We start from the raw sequence: 10,762 nt of genomic DNA on the forward strand, positions 1-10,762 counted from the left end.
GTGGGGGGCATTATGTGTGTGTGTGTGTGTGGGGGGGAATGTTCGGCCCCCCAAACCCCCTCTCCTCCTCCTGGCCGGCCTGGATCGAGAAGCGGGATTTTGGGGGGGGGGGGGGGGGGGGCGGGGGGGGGGGGGGGGGGCCTTGAAACAGCCAGGGAGCGTCTCACAAGTGCGGCCCGCGGCGGGGGGCGAAGCGCGGCGGGACCCCCCACCCGCGGTGAGGGACCGGGGCAGGGGGCGACGGCCGCTCCCGGGGAGGGCCCGAGTGGCCCCGCATCCGCATCCGGCGGTACCGGCAGGCGGGAAACGGGGCATCCGGGGCGGGGAGGGCACGGTGGGACCCCCCCCCCCACCGCCCCGCTCCCCCCGGGGGAATGCAAAGGGCTGGCGCTGAGTCCCCCTCCGCCCCCACGGCCACGCGTGGGAGACCTCGCCCGGGGCAGAGGGGCCGTCCCCGGGATACGGGGAAGCCGAAAGGGTCCCCAGCCCGCCCCAGGGGCCGCGCAGCAACAGCGAGGCCGAGGCCGGGCTACAAACGCCATTTATCAGCCGCCCTCCTGTCTCCGAGTTTCGGAGCCCCCCGTGGGGCTGGAGCCAGTCCCCGGGCTCGCCCCGCCGGTGGTGGGGATGGTTATCGGTCCCAGGCGGTGATTAGCGGTCCCCAGCGGTGATTAGCGGTCTCCGGCGGTAATTAGCGGTCCCGGGGGCCAGCGGTTCCCGGCAATATTGAGCAAGGGAGGTCTCCGACGCGGCTCATTCAGGGAAGCGTCTGTGCCAAAGGATGGGGGCACCTCCCGCTGCTATTCCCCTCGCCCCCACTCGCATCCAGCCTGGACCAGCACCCCTGAACTGGGGGGAGAGGGGGCTGGGCTCTAAAAACTTGAGGGGAGGTCTGTGCGGGTGTTAACCCCTTTCTTGCTGGGTGCATCGCTGGCCAGAACATCATCCCTGGCCTTGGAGTGTCAGCAAATCAGTGCCCGATGTGAGGAGGCCGTGCTGGGCAGGTACGGGGCGACAGTGAGCGTGGAAGGGCTCTGTCACCGGGTCCCTGTCAGGGCTGAGGAGTCGAGGGTGACACCAAAATTGAAGTGGCTGTGGTGGCCCCGGGCCAGGAACCGGGCTCCGTGTGCGATGCTACATGTCCAGATCTGCAGGGGCAAAGAGGGCAGGTTAATGGGCACCTACCAGGGATGCTCTCCCTGCCCATCCCGCGGTGCCAACCCTACCAGGTAGGCGATGAAAGCTACATAGGCAGCCAGCAGCAGGCCCAGGGGGATGTGGTACTCCAGGCCCTGCAGTGTCGGCAGAAAGTCCACCACAAAGTAGATGTTGATGGCACAGACCAGTCCCGTGATGAGGGTCATCAGCACCTTCCCTGGGCTGAGGGCAGGGCAGTGGGCATCAGCACCACGGCAGGGCCCCCACCCCGTGTGCTGCTGTGCACAGTCGGCTGGGGAAACTGGGTTTGTAGGTGAGCAAGACCCTGACTGGGACATCTCTGCACCCCACAGCTATATTTCACTCCCACCCCAGGGCTTTTGGTGTGGGCTTCGTCCATCTTCCAAGTCCAGGGCTGGGAGTGCCAGGAGGATGCTGAGGACCCAGGGGTGCTCAAGAGGCATTGGGAGAAGGATGGAGAGGGTGATGACAGGGTCTGTCCCACTTCGTCTGCCCTGGGCAGGTGGGAATGAACATACCCCTCCGAGGTCCATACGCTAATTGCCCCTGTGGCATGGTTGAGGGGGCCAGGATGGGCCAAAGGGACACACCTGCAGCTGGAGTGCCCCACTCTGCCCCCCTCTGTGCCTCCCCTTGCCCTGGCACTCACAGGCTGTTGGTGAAGTCCTGCATGAGCGGGTGCAGGCTGGTGAAGGTGAGGACAGGCAGGACAGCGAAGGGCAGCTGGAAGGAGAGGGGAATGAGGGGGGCATGGTCACCAGGCTGGGGTGTTTGGGAGCAGGTGATGCCTTCCCTCCCCCTTACCAGGATGCTCTGCAGGACGTTTAGCAGGTCATTCATGCCTGTGAGGTGGCTGACATCCTTGAAAGCAGCCACAAAAACGGTGGGCAGGATGGCAAAGGAGCGGGTGAAGAGCACCCGGGTGAAGCGAGACCAGCGGAGCTGCAGGAAGCCCTGGGACACGGCAAAACTTGCACCCTTGCCATGCCTGAGGCACCGTGTCAGGGTGATCCCCAGGCACTGGCTGGGAGGAACATGGGGGGCATTGCCCCCTTCTCTGTGCTGATTGGGCCCTTGCAGGGCTGCTGGGCCCCACTAGGTGTCAGCTCCGGCTCATTAACAGAGGATCTAATTAGGGAAGCACTGCGTGGGGCACTACAGAGTGTCACAGGGGGCGGGGGTGGCAATGCAGTGAAGTGGGTGGGCACTGTTCCCATCCCTCCTCCTAGGGACCAGGGACACTGGTGCTAGCAAGCTGCCACCCACCAGGTGGGAAATGCTCCATGCCCGGCTCCCTGCAGGAATGGGGGACAATTAACACTTCTCAATACTCTTTGGGGGAATGTGCTGCCCATAGAACCTCCCACCCAGGGTCCACCTGTGATTCCCCTGCTCCCAGCTGCTCCGTGTGGGAGCAAGGGCCAAGATCCCTGTCTCTCACCTCCATGACGAACTGCCCTGCATAAGTCCCGGTCATCGTGGAGCTCTGTCCTGCTGCCAGGATCCCAATGGCCCAGATGTACAATGCTGCTGCCCCGAAATAGCAGCCCAGGATGACACCCTGTGTGGGGACGCTCCAGTGAGCACCCCAAAGTGTCCCCCACTCCAGGCATCCCCATCATCTCCCAGCTTTTCAGTGGGATTGCAATAGCCCCCAGCCCCAGGAGTCGGTGGGGGGAGTGATGTGTCCCCCGAATGGGAATGGATGTTCACTGGGCACAGCCAGGTGCCACTCACCCCCTGGTAGATATCCACAGAGACTGTCTCGTTGTTGGCAGGGAAAATGTCGGCATAGTGGCTGATGCTGCTGTTGATGCACTTGTTGTGCTGCAAGACATGGCAGGCAAAAGCGTGACAGCCACCCAGTGCCCCCACAGACACTGGGGGACCCCCACACCCCATGTCTCAGAGAATACTCATTCTCCAAGGGATGATTGCCCTGCCCATCTCCACAGCTGGGCACAGCTGTCACCTCCCTGTGGGCACAAGGTGACACTCACCACGTCCTCGTTTCGCTGGCGGTAGAAAGCCTCGCCGAAGACAGCCATGACAAAGAGGTTGATGAGGAAGGAGACGAAGAGGGCCAGGCAGGACTCAGTCAGGAAATACATGTTGGCCTCCTGCACTGCCTGCTTCTTGGACCGGTCGATTGCCCGCGTCTGGGCATGGTAGTGACATGGGTGTCACAGGGTCAGTGGAGCGGCCCTGTCGTGCAGCCAGGACCAGCTGGTCCCCACCAAATGTCCCCCCACCGGGGGGACAGTGCCCATGGCAGTATCTTGGTCTCACCTTGACCAAGGAGGAGTGGAGGAAGATGTTATGAGGCATAATGATGGCGCCAACAATGCCCACGGCCTGCAGCAGCTCCTCTCGCCCACAGCCCGGGCAGTAGGGCAGGAAAATGCCCTTCAGCACTTTCACCTGCACTGGCCTCACCACCACATACTGGGGGGCAGTGGGAAGGGGCACTGTGAGCTGCCACCCTCCTGCTGCAGGCTGGTACCAGTGGGAACACCCCACATGGGGGTCCCTTGCCAGTACCCTGCAGGAAAAGGGTTGTCCCCAGCTCCCCCCTTCACCTCGTAGCCGAAGGTCAGGGCCATGATGGTGATGAGGAGGCCAAAGAAAGCCTCCAGTTTGCGGAGCCCTAGAGGGGTCAAGAGATGGGGTGGGATGGAGCAGGGGACACTGGTGTCACATTGGCACCAGGGCTGCCTGGGTGAGTGTAACCCCATCCCCCCCACCCTGGCACTCACCGTACTTATCAAGGAAGAGGAAGAAGAGGGTGTCTACAACGGTGATGAGGACCCCACCCCAGAGGGGAATGCTGCAGGATGGCAAGGGGGAGATTAGATACATGCCCTTCTGTGGAGGAGGCTAGGGGATCCCCATGGGGAGGCTCACCGGCCAGCTGAGAGCAGGCTGAAAGCAATGGCTGTCCCGATCACCTCCTGCATGTCAGAGCCAATGATGGCAATCTCCATCATGAGCCAGAGCAGCACACGGGGCACCTGGAAGGGCCAGGGCACCATGAGGTGTCTGAGCCCACAGTGTGGCTTGGCCCTGGGTGAGCTGGCACAGCATCCTGGGTGGAAATCCCTGTCCCCAGGCTGTGGCAGGCCACCCAGAACAACATGGGAACCCCAGGAGATGCCTCTTAGTTTCTCACACGACAATCTCAGGGTGAAAGATGAATGCTAAATCTCAGCCTGCACCCCCATCCCTGCCCCAGTGGGAGTTGAGGATAGGACCCAGCTGTCTGGAGATGATGCTTCGAGGGGGGGGGGCGGGGCAGAGGGATGCATCCTCCTTTTGGGGGCCTGTCATTCAGCCAACATCTCCTCGTTCATTCCACCCACCAGCAGAATCCTGCCGCCTAAAAGGGACCCTGAGCTCCTCCCCTCCTTCGCCATGTGATCCCTCCCTTCGAGCCCCCCCCAGTTTCCTACCCCAACTCGCCCAGGCTCGAACTGCGTGTCGGCAGCGAGTCGCTGCCCTGACGCTTGGGCTCACCCCTCGCTGGGGACGCTCTCATGTCCCCAGGTCGGACCAGGACACCGAGGTAGCTCCCCCCCTCCCCAGGGTCCTGTACCGCAGGGGTGTGGGCACCAGATGGGGGGCACCGGGGCTTGGGGGACTTTGGGGAGCCCCTGGAGAAGCAGGGCTTTCGCAGCATCTTCCTGCTCCTCTCCAGCCTCCCAAGTCCCTGCTAGGACTGTCACCATCCCAAGCGCAAGGTCCCTTCAGACTGTGATCCCAGGGGGCTCCCCGTGGCTGCTCACCTTGGGGTAATAGAGGTAGCAAATCTCGCCCAGGTCCTTCCCAGTCACCACGCCCAGCCGGATGGCCAGGCGCTGGCACAGCAGCCCCAGGACAGTGGCCCACAGCAGCACCCACAGCAGCTGGGAGGGTAGGAAGGAGGGAGGGAGGCAACTGGGTACCGGCTTCCCGCTCCCGGACTGGGGAAGCCAGCAGCCGTGGTGCTGGACGGCCGTTGGCAGGGGAGAAGTTACGAAACCCCTGCCTACTTCCTGATCCCAAAGTCAGGGGGCCCAGGGCTCACCTTGAACCCTGCCACTGCTCCGCACTGCAGGTCCGACTCCACATTGCCCGGGTCCAGGTAGGCGATGCTCATGAGGAAGCCGGGACCGGTGAAAGCCCAGAGTTTCTTAAAGCTGAACCCCGACTGGTACAAGGCAGCAAGTTAGAGCCAGGAGCTCCTCTTCAAGCCCAGTGTCTCCCAGTTGAACATCCAGTCCCCTTTAACCCAGTGCTGCCCACACGCATGCATTTGGCACATGGAGAACATTTCTCCGACAGTTTGGAGCAGGGGGGGAACTGCTGCCCCCAGTCTCTCTCTGTTAGCAGTAGTGCTGTAGGGGCAGTGAGCCCCTCCATCCCACCCGGGGACAGGTTGGACAGTGATTTGCAGGGGGGTCGCAGGGTTGTCAGACACCATTAATTGCATCCTGTGGGATCCCACTGCAAAGCTCTGCTTTCACTACCCTTCCTGATAGGGGAACCCTATTCCTTCCCCCTTCTCTGTTCCACCACCCCAGGATGGGGATGGGAGGATTGGTGGGGTGCAGTCAGCCTGGGGAGCCCCACTGGGCTCACCCACGGGTGGCCCAGGAGGTGTGTGAGCAGGGGTGATTCCTATGGCTGGATAGCTCCTCACCCCATGCCTCAGTTTCTCCATCTGGAAAAACAAGTCTGGAAACACTCAGACTTGCCTGAGCCAGGTCTGGGGATGCTGTTCCCAGGGCATGTCCAAGATACATCTCCCCTGCTGTGGTGGCCCTTTTCCTTCCCACCTCTATCTCCCTGCAGCACTGGACCCTGCCCTATCTTCCCACCCTCAGACAGAGGTGCCAGCCTGGCAGCGCCTACCCCGCTGCCCTTGGGGATGCTGATGAGCTCATCTAGGTAGGTCTGGTCCTGAGTGCCGGGGTGCTTCCCGCCAGTGCTGTGACTCTGCGCTTGGCCATGGTTCAAGGACCCTGTGAGGCCTGGTGGGGCAAGGAAAAGGAGGAGGGGAGGTGGCAGCCTGCCAAGGGGACAAGGACACTGGTGGACTGGCAGCTCTGGCACTAGCTTTCTCCAGTCCCACCTGACCCTTCGTGATGAGTCCTGTGAGGTACAAGCACCATTTTTCCAAGGGGGCCATGACAGTGGCTATATGGGATCTGTCGGTGGCTACCCAAAGGGGTCAGATGCCACCTCTAGCTCAGATGTCCCTAAAATGCTTGGTCCCAGCCCAGTCTTAGACCAGTCCAAAAACCAAGTGTGTTTCTGGGCAGGAGGGGATCCTGCTCAGGGTCCTGCTGCTGGGTGGGCATGGAGTGGGGACAAGAGGCTTGTACTGGTCCTAACTCCCCCTCCCCAGCCCACCCACATCCTGGGAATGTGGTTGAATCACAGGTGGACTTGGGGGAACAGGGGATGAGGCAGAGGGGGAATCCAGGACAGGCTTGGGGGGACAGTCCCCAGTGGGGGATGGAACGGAACCAGGGGTACCAGGGCGGAGGGAAGGGGGTCTAGGGAGGAAAGGACGCACAAGGGGACCCGAGTGTTGTGAGGCTCACCTGGTTCTAGTGATGCCATAGCTGGGGCTGATCCAGACATGCTGCTGGAGCACTCTGATCCTAACACTGGGTGTAATGCCTGCTGCCCAGCTTTTAAAGGACCCTCCCCACTGCCCCCCCGAGGAGGAGAGGAGGAGGATACAAGAAGGAAGTGTTCCTTCCCTACCCGCTGACCTGGGTAGGGAAAGGGCCCCTGGCTGTTGGGGGCTGGGTGCTATGAATGTGCACACTCTTGGTTCCCACCCTGTGCCAGGAGGCCCCTTTGCTCCTCTTTGCCACTCACACACACGTGCACGCACGAGGCACCCACACCAGGAGTGTGGGAGCATTGCCTGCGTGTCACCCTCCATCACGTGCCAGGGCTCCTGCTCCTTGAGCAGTCGGGGGGACAGGGGACAGTTTCTCACAGAGTGGGAAGGCAAGGCTGGCCACAGGGGAGTAGGGGAAATGCCATTGGAGTGGAAATGAGGAGGAAGCAGGCATGTGTTGCACAAGCAGATCAAAATGCACCCTCAGCTGCTGGGGGAAGCACTCAGCTCTGCGGTACAGGGTGCTTATGTCACCCTTGGGTGTGGAGACCTTCACTCCAAAGATGAGGTGCCAGTGTTGCTGCACTGTCAAGCCGTGACAACAAAAGTGGGGACCTTATCCCCAGGACCCTCGTGGCTGTGGAGGTGGAAGGGGGAGCACCTCAGATGCTCCTGTGGGTGCCTGGTTAGTTCCAGCTGTCTCTCCGGGGTACCCATCTGCCATCCAGGCTGTGCCCCACAGAGAGGTGGGCAAGGTCTACACATGGGGTGGTGTCGGGCAGGGGATGTGAGTCTGGCTCTACTCGAGGATATGCCCCAGGCAACCCCCACCCTAAGCCCTAAGGGCTAGAACAGCTGAGAGGGGGACAGGGTCCCACCCAGATGGCATGGTGGGGCTTTAGCACACAACTTGGCACCACCTGCCCTCCCTGAGCCTCAGTTTCCCCAAAGCAAACAAGACTGGGACAGGCAGTATTGGCAGCTTTATTCCCCGTTAGCTGGAGGGTGGTCAGGTGGGGAGCTGGGGAGAGGGCTGGCAGACCCAGTGGAGGCAAAGGGGGTATCCATGGGCCGCTGGTGGGTGAAGAATTCTGCAGCGAAGGAGATGGGGTCATGGGGCTGCTGGAGCAGCAAGGCCTGAAGGAAGTCAGAGAGCAGCGCCCGGACCTCAGGGTGCTGCTGGAGGTAGGCAGCATGGGATAGTTGCAGCTCCTCCTGCAGCAGGGTGGGTGTGGTGGGCATGGACATGCATATCCCCCCGGGCACTGTGCCAGGGTGAGGGGGACAGGGTGCCTGGGTCCTTTCCCACACATAAGAAGGTGTGAGGGAGGATGCTGGCCAGTCTGCCCCCCATAGTGTGTCCCTTGGGCACGTCCAGGGAGACCCTGCTGGGGACTGGCACAGCCCCATGTTGCCTTGCTGCCATGTCCACCCATCTCACCTTCCTGTCCAGGAACCAGGAGCAGAGCTGGATGTCCTCCTCCCAGTTCAGGGGCTCTTTGGGGAAGGGGAGCTGGGGCTCAAACCCACCTGGCAGCAGAAAGGCAGGGCAGGGTGTTCCCCACTCAACTGCTGGACAGTGGGCAGGGGCTGCCCGTGCTGAAGGGCATGAGCCTCCCTGCCCCAGTACCTGACTTGCTGAGGATGGACTCATCCTGCAGAAGCATCAGCATCGGGGAGCCAACCTGCATCATCTGAACCAAACGCCTGCAGAGGGGAGAACTCCCCATGAACTCCCCATGCTGGGTCCCTGCCAGACTGGCAGGGCTGGGGGTGCCCCCAGTCAGACCCTCACCCTTACCCATTGGGGAGGAAGCTGCTCTGCCAGACAGTGGAGACGCCTGTGCTGGTGTGCACGGCTCGCTCCATCACAAACACCTCCGTCTCTGCAGAGCCCACTGCCTGACGCTGGATGCCCAGGGCAGACTGGGCAGGGCACAGCCAGAGGTCACCCTTGTCTTAGAGTCCCCTCTGCCTTCAGGTGCCCTTCCCATGCTGTCAACCACATTCTGCCCACTCCCACCTCCCACATCCCACCCTGGCACTCCCAACCTGAGCCAGACCCCCCCAACCCCATAGGCCCCCCTGCTGCGGCTCACGTAGCTGGAGGTGCAGAGGTGGCCCTCGGTGTCGATGGTGGGGAAGATGAGGCCAGGGGACACTGTGTGCCGGCGTGCCAGCACCCGCAGCAGCAGGAGGCTGGCACCCTCCAGCAGCAGCCCCCGCAGCTCGGCCTGGCTGTAGGAGAAGCTCTGGCACTGTGGCTCTGCCTGTGGAGAGACCTGGCCACTTCATGGGAAAGCCACAGCCCCATTGAGCCCAGGGACAGCAACCCCCAGAGCCTGAGGCACCCCTGGTGAGACAGGCCAGCTGTGCTCCCCCCTCCCAAGATGTGACCCATCTGGGGGGCAGACAGGAGAGATCTCCCGCCTTCAACCTCACCTCTCCCTCCCGGAGGGTCTTCGTGACAGTCATCCCATGCTGGTGGCTCACCATGTGGGTACTCTTCTCTGTGGGGTGTGGTCTGAGCTGTGGGAGGGGTGGAGGGCACAGGATGGAGGGTAGAGCCAGGGCACCACTTTTTCTGAGGTGGCACACCCCAGCACTGCTTTCAGTCAGGGTACCCCATAAGAAGCATTGTGGGAAACTCCCTGCCCCAACTTCCACCCAGAGTAGGTAATAGGGACCAGGCTGGTGGGACAGAACTGGAGTCCGAGCCTGGGAGAGGATGCCAGACTGCCCAGAGTGGCCTTGCATGGGACATATCCTCCAAGAGGGCACCACTGCAGGGCACACACCAGGGCAGGGGGCAGAACATGGGGAAGGGGACATGCCACCACCACATCAGTCACCTCCAAGCACTCCTGCTCCTCCTGCTCCAGGGTCTCCAGCTGTGGGGTCACAAAGGCTGGCAGAGCAAAACCATGCTCAGCCAATCTTGCTGGCACTGTCCCATTCCTAGCCCTGGGGGCTGGTGAGACAGGGGTGCTCCAGCCCTGAGGTGGGGGGGACACCCGAAAGCACCCCGGCTCACCTTTGAGGGTGCTGGATCTAGGCACGCCATCCTGCCAGCCTCGGAACCTGGCTTGCACCAGGATGCAGTTCCGCACTGGCTCACCTTCCCGTTTGTAGGGTGCCCACTGGGCTGCCATCCACCACTGGCCCTCTGCCTTGTCCCTTGGCGGGTCCCCTGTGCCCACCACTGCCAGCGTCTCGGCGAACAGGCAGTGCTCCAGCTCCTTCAGCCCTGCATGGAGGGATGGTCACCCCTTCCCAGAGTGACCATCACCCCTGCCCAGGGCCTCTCCCTGCCTCATTTCCCCCCTCTCCGCAGGCTGGGCCGAGCCCCTCCCCATTTATCCTGCTCAAGTCGCCACTATCCATCCCTCTCCTGCCGGACCCGGTGCCCCCCACCCCCCGCACCGACGACCCCCCAGGGCACGGCGTGCGGGGGACAACGGGGAGGCTGGAGGGGGCACCCACCGATGAGGCTCAGGAACTCGGCAGCCGTGTCCGTGAGGGCAGGGATCTCCTGCCCGCCCTCCATGCCTCGCCTGGGAGCTCCTGCTGCCGGACCCTCAGGTGAGGCGGCGGCGTGGCTCCCCCGAACCGCGGTGCCTTTCCAGGCGTGACGCCGGGGGGAGCAGTGCAGCCCCCGGCCCGTGTCACCCCCGGTACCCCCGACCGACCCCGGGCCCCCCGACGCTTCACCGTCTCCAAGGCAACGGCTTGGCCCCACCTCTTAAAGGGGCCGCGCCCCCGAGGCGGGGTGTCCCGCGGAGGGGCCCCACCAACGTGGAGAGAAAGGGACGAACAGGTATAAAATCGATCTAGTCTTTTATTTGGGGTGGGTGTGTGTGTGTGTGTGTCCCATACAGTAGCATCACCCACCCCACACCGGTGTGATCCCATGTCCCCAGCTGTGTGTGTGTGTGTGTGTGTGTGTGTGTGTGTGTGTGTGTGTGTGTG

General features: G+C 62.5%; 2 protein-coding genes across 6 annotated transcripts; both read right to left on the minus strand.

Annotated features, from left to right (window-relative positions):
• Nucleotides 1-530: 530 nt before the first annotated feature.
• Nucleotides 531-7,284, minus strand: SLC11A1 (solute carrier family 11 member 1). Of its 3 annotated transcripts, none has more exons than XM_027637461.1 (15): nucleotides 6,765-7,284; nucleotides 6,070-6,188; nucleotides 5,243-5,365; nucleotides 4,962-5,081; nucleotides 4,084-4,190; nucleotides 3,936-4,006; nucleotides 3,759-3,826; nucleotides 3,469-3,624; nucleotides 3,180-3,338; nucleotides 2,917-3,006; nucleotides 2,621-2,740; nucleotides 1,984-2,040; nucleotides 1,829-1,902; nucleotides 1,227-1,380; nucleotides 531-1,148 (listed from the first exon to the last, which is right to left on the minus strand). In XM_027637461.1, exons 1-15 carry the CDS (start codon nucleotides 6,802-6,804, stop codon nucleotides 1,038-1,040), a joined length of 1,569 nt encoding a protein of 522 aa, XP_027493262.1. In that variant the 5' UTR covers nucleotides 6,805-7,284; the 3' UTR covers nucleotides 531-1,037. The 3 variants fall into 3 exon arrangements, with proteins under 3 accessions (XP_027493262.1, XP_027493261.1, XP_027493263.1); XM_027637460.1 differs by having other exon boundaries at nucleotides 1,984-2,133; XM_027637462.1 differs by lacking the exon at nucleotides 1,227-1,380 and having other exon boundaries at nucleotides 1,984-2,133.
• Nucleotides 7,285-7,297: 13 nt separating this feature from the next.
• Nucleotides 7,298-10,581, minus strand: CATIP (ciliogenesis associated TTC17 interacting protein). Of its 3 annotated transcripts, none has more exons than XM_027637465.1 (9): nucleotides 10,277-10,581; nucleotides 9,828-10,040; nucleotides 9,646-9,701; nucleotides 9,236-9,322; nucleotides 8,893-9,063; nucleotides 8,595-8,719; nucleotides 8,424-8,500; nucleotides 8,235-8,323; nucleotides 7,298-7,884 (listed from the first exon to the last, which is right to left on the minus strand). In XM_027637465.1, exons 1-9 carry the CDS (start codon nucleotides 10,338-10,340, stop codon nucleotides 7,633-7,635), a joined length of 1,134 nt encoding a protein of 377 aa, XP_027493266.1. In that variant the 5' UTR covers nucleotides 10,341-10,581; the 3' UTR covers nucleotides 7,298-7,632. The 3 variants fall into 3 exon arrangements, with proteins under 3 accessions (XP_027493266.1, XP_027493267.1, XP_027493268.1); XM_027637466.1 differs by having other exon boundaries at nucleotides 7,740-8,008; nucleotides 10,277-10,521; XM_027637467.1 differs by having other exon boundaries at nucleotides 7,760-7,930; nucleotides 10,277-10,575.
• Between the last annotated feature and the right edge of the window lie 181 nt (nucleotides 10,582-10,762).

The sequence above is a fragment of the Corapipo altera genome, unplaced genomic scaffold (assembly GCF_003945725.1).
Source record: "Corapipo altera isolate COAL_440 unplaced genomic scaffold, ASM394572v1 45, whole genome shotgun sequence".
Lineage (NCBI taxonomy): Eukaryota > Metazoa > Chordata > Aves > Passeriformes > Pipridae > Corapipo > Corapipo altera.

Bases quoted from the DNA above. Each gene is read 5' to 3' on its own strand.
- SLC11A1 (XM_027637460.1), bottom strand. From the start codon at position 6,804: ATGTCTGGATCAGCCCCAGCTATGGCATCACTAGAACCAG. The intron at 1,903-1,983 runs GTAAGGGGGAGG...CTCTCCTTCCAG, and splicing joins ACGTCCTGCAGAGCATCCTG to CTGCCCTTCGCTGTCCTGCC. The intron at 1,381-1,828 runs GTGAGTGCCAGG...CCCTGCCCTCAG, and splicing joins CAGGACTTCACCAACAGCCT to CCCAGGGAAGGTGCTGATGA.
- CATIP (XM_027637465.1), bottom strand. From the start codon at position 10,340: ATGGAGGGCGGGCAGGAGATCCCTGCCCTCACGGACACGGCTGCCGAG. The intron at 10,041-10,276 runs GTGGGTGCCCCC...CCCTCCATGCAG, and splicing joins CGAGTTCCTGAGCCTCATCG to GGCTGAAGGAGCTGGAGCAC. The intron at 7,885-8,234 runs GTGAGATGGGTG...CCTTCGCTGCAG, and splicing joins CCTGGTTCCTGGACAGGAAG to AATTCTTCACCCACCAGCGG.